This window comes from Silene latifolia, chromosome 1, assembly GCF_048544455.1.
Source record: "Silene latifolia isolate original U9 population chromosome 1, ASM4854445v1, whole genome shotgun sequence".
In the NCBI taxonomy this organism is placed as follows: Eukaryota; Viridiplantae; Streptophyta; class Magnoliopsida; order Caryophyllales; family Caryophyllaceae; genus Silene; species Silene latifolia.
The window spans coordinates 174,585,235-174,590,772 of NC_133526.1; the positions used below are offsets into that span (position 1 = coordinate 174,585,235).

Consider the following 5,538-nt stretch of genomic DNA (forward strand, 5'->3'; position numbering starts at 1 on the left):
CTTAATCTTTCCTTAATTTCTCAATTGTTCTTAGTTTAGTTGGGTAATTAGAAGATTATTTGGGTTTATTGAAGGATTGACAACCTTCCATCAATCATCAAGTACTTCTATTATTCTTTGCTTTATTATTTGGATCATCTCATATAGGTATAATCCCTTTTTACCCTTGCTTAATTATTGTTAGTTACATCATTTATTCATCATGTTTTGCTTTGTTAGTATGATTGACAACCTTATTAGCATGTTAAACTTGATCATGAGTGAGTAGTCCTTTAGCTAGGGTTAATGGGGAATTAGGGAAAATAAACATGGGAATTGATCTATGCTTAATCTAATATGTTTTTATAATTAAATTGCTTGCTTGTTGTGATTTCAACCTATGCACATGTTATGTTTGATGAAATGCTAGACTATGAAACCTTGCATTTTTTGACGATCCCGTATCTTTTCAATGAGGCTTGTAAGACATAAACTAACTCGAGCCTCATTAGACCATGCATAGTGTTGAATAGGAGGAGGCTAAGTTGACTTGTAGGTGTTGTACAGTCTAGACGACTCGGCTCCAGGACCTAAATCTTCCTAGGGATTATAAGATATACACTAACTCGATCACATCACAACAATAAGTGCTTGTATCTAATTGAGAACATGTTTGTATGATCTACTCCCATGAATCCCCTATGTACCCATGACACCCTAGTGCTTTTAATCAATTGTTTACAAACCGCTTTAATTTCTTTACTTTATTTTCATTTATCTTTTTGATTAGTTTAGATTACTTCTCACCTCAACCCAATTTGTGACACCCTTAGACATAGCTACTTGCAATTGAAAATCCTACATCAATACCTGTCCCTTGGGATCCGACCTTTACTTACCTCTTTACTAAGAGTAGTTTGTGAAGTTATAAATATTGTTTTTGTTGGTAGCTTTGACGACGAGTTTGAACCGAACCAGCATAGTAGGGCATGACGCTGACACTGGCTCCTAAATTACAGAGAGCCTTATCTATCACTTCATTTCCTATGGAACAGGTAATAGAGAAACTATTCGGGTCTTTCATTTTAGGTGGAGCTTTATTGAGAATTAAATTACTAGACTCTTTCATAAATGAAACAGTCTCGAATTCACTAAGCTCTGTCTTACGCGTCAATATATCTTTCATAAATTTTGCATAAGTAGGTACCTGGGTAATTAGCTCGGTAAAAGGAACGGTCACCTGAATATTCTTGACCACATCCATAAACTTACCGTAGTGGCGCTCGACCTTAGCATCTTTCAGACGTCCCGGAAAAGGAATTATGGTAACAATAAGCGGGTCTGCGACTTTCTCTTTACCTTTGTCTAAACGTGGCGTCTCCGCAGCAGGGGAAGATGACTCAGCAGTGGGTTTAGGCTTTGAAACAGCCGCGGCACTATTACTTGTACTCAATCGAGTACAATTTCTACTCGATCGAGAGTTTTCTTCAGGTGAATCACTCGATCGAGGAATGCATACCTCTCGATCGAGAACATCAGATTGGGCACTATTCGATCGAAAGTCTGGGTTACTCGATCGAGTATTTTGGAGGACAAACCACTTAATTGAGAAGAATGTTCACTCGATTAAGTAGTTAGACGATGCTCAGCAGGGACATCTTCAATTAATTCCTCCAAAACAGTTTCCGGAATTTCGTTAACAATTATATCATCATTTTCCGGCATTTTTGGTCCATCGTATGTAAGACCGCTTCGGAGATTGATTGCATTGATCGGATCACAATGAGGTGAGCAATTCACTTGATTTAATTGCTCGGATGTAAGTTGCGCGACTTGGTCTTGCAACTTTTCTATACAATTTTCAGCTTTGTCCGACTTTCTTTCGAGTTGAAGTGCTAAGGATATATAGCGACAAGGACTTCAACTCCGCAATTTCTACATTTGTAGAAGGTGAATCGATTTGTTGTGGCATCGGATTAGGAAGAGTAGAGGTACTTGGCATGGTCAAATCTTCATAAAGTTTAAAGAACGGAACTCCTTGCTTGAAAGGTTGGTAAGCACAAACTCGCTCTACATCCGCCATATAAGTAATAGAATTATGTCCTTCTGTACCGCATCTACCACAAATTACCTCTTGCTCAATCATAGCATAGACTTGCTCATGTGCACCCGAAATTTGTGGAGTCTCCGTATTATCAAACCTTCCACTAGGACTTTTCACTCCAGCCACTAAAGATTCGCTTACTCTTCTGCCTCCTCTGGGATTCCCATACTCAGCTACATGAACGGCTATTTCCTCAATAAGACGCCATCCATTGTCATCTTCAACATTTTTCTGAAATCTCCTTTTGGCTGCATTATCCAACACGGCTCTTTGATCATCATACAACCCAGTGTAAAATTGGGTGCATAAGAACCATCATTGGAAACCATGATGAGGTACAAAGCAAACCAACTTCTTGAATCTGGTCCAAGCTTCATTCAAATCTTCAGTGGACAATTGTGTAAAAGTGGTGATTTGGCCTCTCAACGCATTGGTGCGCTGTGGTGGGAAATATCGTCTGTAAAAGGCCAAGGCTAAGGAATTCCAATCAGTAACACCAGTAGCTTCCCTATCCAAATATCTCAACCATTCCCGGGCGTCATCAGTCATAGAAAAAGGAAAAAGGACTCCCTTGACCCTATCCCGTGTCACCCCAGCAGGTAAAGGAATGGTAAAGCAATACTCCGTAAACAGCTCTATATGCTTACATGGATCCTCGCCAGCTACCCATTTGAAGATATTTCTCTCAACCAACTGTATGTAGGATGGATGAATCCCAAAGGTGCATGCGTCTGTAGTAGGAAGCGGGAAACCTTTAGGCAGAGAATCCACCGTAGGTTCAGTGTGACTGGCGATGTTCGGCATTTTAGCAAGCAGAGTTGAACGAACAGCAGGTATGGCAATGTCCTCTTCTAGGCCCTGATATACCTAGCTCTTCAAGAACAATGCCTGGGCTGGCATTTATGGACTCTCTAAATGCTGCTCTACAAAGGTCTATAAGGAAATTGGATAGTAGGGGGAGTGTGTCACCAACCCTTGATCATGGTTAATATGGGATTTTGGAACATTAGAAGGCTAAATAGTCTAACAAAACAGAAGGACATTAAATGGTTTCTTCACCAAAATAATGTTAGATTATTTAGTCTTCTAGAAACTAGAGTAAGATGTAGTAGATGGAATAAAGTGCATAATAATATTTGTAGTGATTGGTCCATATGCACAAATAACTCTAGTCATAAGGGTGGGAGGATATGGATGATGTGGAATCCTAGTCTTTTCACTATAAATGTTTTTGATATTACTCCTCAAACTATCTTTTCTGAGGTAACTGATAATGTTAGGGGGGGTATAAGTTTAAGTTGACTGTGGTTTATGGGTTTAATAAATTGGTTGATAGGCATGAGCTCTAGAAATCTATGGTTAATTATGCTCAATGGGGTACTGGTCCTTGGCTGGTTCATGGTGACTTCAACAATGTTCACTACCCTGATGAGAGGATTGGTACTGGTATTAGTTGGTCAGAGATTAGACAGTTCCATGATGCTTGTAATGTAAGCTGTCTGCAAACAATGAAAACAGTGGGAGCTTTTTTTACTTGGAATAACAAGCATGATGTGGGCACAAGAGTTTTCAGTAGGCTTGATAGAGTGTTGCATAATGATGAGTGGTTGGTTGAGTACCCTGATTGTTTTGCCCATTTTTTGCCTGGGGGGTTATATGATCACTCCCCTTGTATCATCAGTACCAGGGAGCAATCTTTAAGCAAACCTAAGGCTTTTAAATACTTAATATGTGGTCTTTGGATGGGGAATTTCATAATGTGGTTCATAATGTGTGGCATCAAAAGGTCTCAGGCACTTTAATGTATTAGTTGGTGATGAAACTTAAAGAGTTAAAGAAGCCTTTGAAAGGGCTTAATAGAGAGGGGTTCCAAAACATTGAACATACTTTTCAGGTTTCTGAGAAGGCTCTCTTCTGTATTCAAGAGGAGCTCCGCAGTAACCCTACTAATCCTACTTTGAATGAAAATGAAAGGGTGGCTAGTCAGGAGGTGCAACAACTGTTGAAAGAAAAACAGATGTTCTTAAGTCAAAAATCTAATCTTCAGTGGGTTATGGAAGGGGAGGATAATTCAGCCTACTTTCATTCTGTTATTAAAAAGAGAAGGTCCAGTAATAAAGTGTTTCAGATACAGGATGTGATGGGAAACACTATTACATAGGGTTGCTTGGGACTACTCAGATGGTGGACAAGGTCCAGGATTCTATGGTAACAGTTGGAAAAGTGCTTCAGAGTTCTCATATCACTATGCTTCTGAGGCCTATTACTAGCACGGAAGTCAAAGATGTTATGTTCTCTATTCCAGGGGTGAAAGTTGCTGGACATGATGGTTTTTCAAGCCGGTTTTTCAAGGATGCATGGGGAACTGTTGGAATGTCTGTTATTGAAGTTGTGAAAGATTTTTTTGAGAGTGGTAAGCTTTTAAAGCAGGTTAACCATACTATCCTGACTTTGATTCCTAAAGTTGAACTACCCTCTCATGTGTCTCAATTCAGACCCATTGCTTGTTGCAATGTGGTCTATAAGTGTATTACAAAAGTGATTTATAATAGGTTAAATCTGGTGCTACCTGATTTGGTGAGTGAGAATCAGAGTGCATTTGTGAAGAATAGAGACATTGTTGAGAACATTTTGGTATGTCAGGATCTAGTTAAAATGTATAAGAGGAAAAGTTGCTCACCCAGAATTATGATGAAAGTTGATTTGTAAAAGGCCTATGATTCTATTGAATGGCCTTTTATTAGGGGTATGATGGAGACTTTAGGTTTCCCTGAGAAATTCACCAGTAGAGTGATGGAGTGTGTGTGTACTCCTACATATTCTATCTCTCTTAATGGGGGAGCAGTTTAGTTTTTTTAAGGGGAGGAGAGGGCTGAGGCAGGGGGGCCCCCATATCCCCCCCTTTTATTTACTATGTGCATGGAGTATCTTAGCAGAATTGTGAATGTGGCTCAGGAAATTAAGGGCTTCAAGTTTCACTCCTTGTGCAAAAAGTCCAAGCTTTCACATATGTGCTTTGCAGAAGACCTCTTGTTGTTTTGTTATGGCAACTTAACTTCTGTGGATATTTTACTCAATAGTTTTGAAGTGTTCTCCAAGGCTTATGGACTTAAAATGAATCTTGGCAAATCCAATGTTTATATGAAGGGGGTTGAATCTTCTCTTCAGGCTGAACTCATTACAAGAACTGGTATGCAAATGGCTAGGTTACCTTTCAGGTACCTTGGTGTCCTAATTGCAACAAAGAAACTCAGTGTGCTTGATTGTGCAGTGCTCATGGAAAAAGTGGTGAGCAGGATAAGAGCCCTGGGTGCAAGGAAATTATCTTATGGTGGGAGGTTTACTTTGGTGCAGTCTGTCCTTAGTCATCTTCACAACTATTGGGCTAGGATCTTTATCCTGTCTAAGGGGGTGATTAAACAAACGGTATTGCTTTTTCACATACGAATATTACT

The 5,538-nt window shown here is 39.5% G+C and overlaps 1 protein-coding gene across 1 annotated transcript; it reads left to right on the forward strand.

Moving 5' to 3' along the window:
- Positions 1–3,438: 3,438 nt before the first annotated feature.
- Positions 3,439–4,244, forward strand: LOC141587995 (uncharacterized). The gene is made up of 2 exons (XM_074409455.1): positions 3,439–3,876; positions 3,978–4,244. Exons 1-2 carry the CDS (start codon positions 3,439–3,441, stop codon positions 4,242–4,244), a joined length of 705 nt encoding a protein of 234 aa, XP_074265556.1.
- Positions 4,245–5,538: the final 1,294 nt, after the last annotated feature.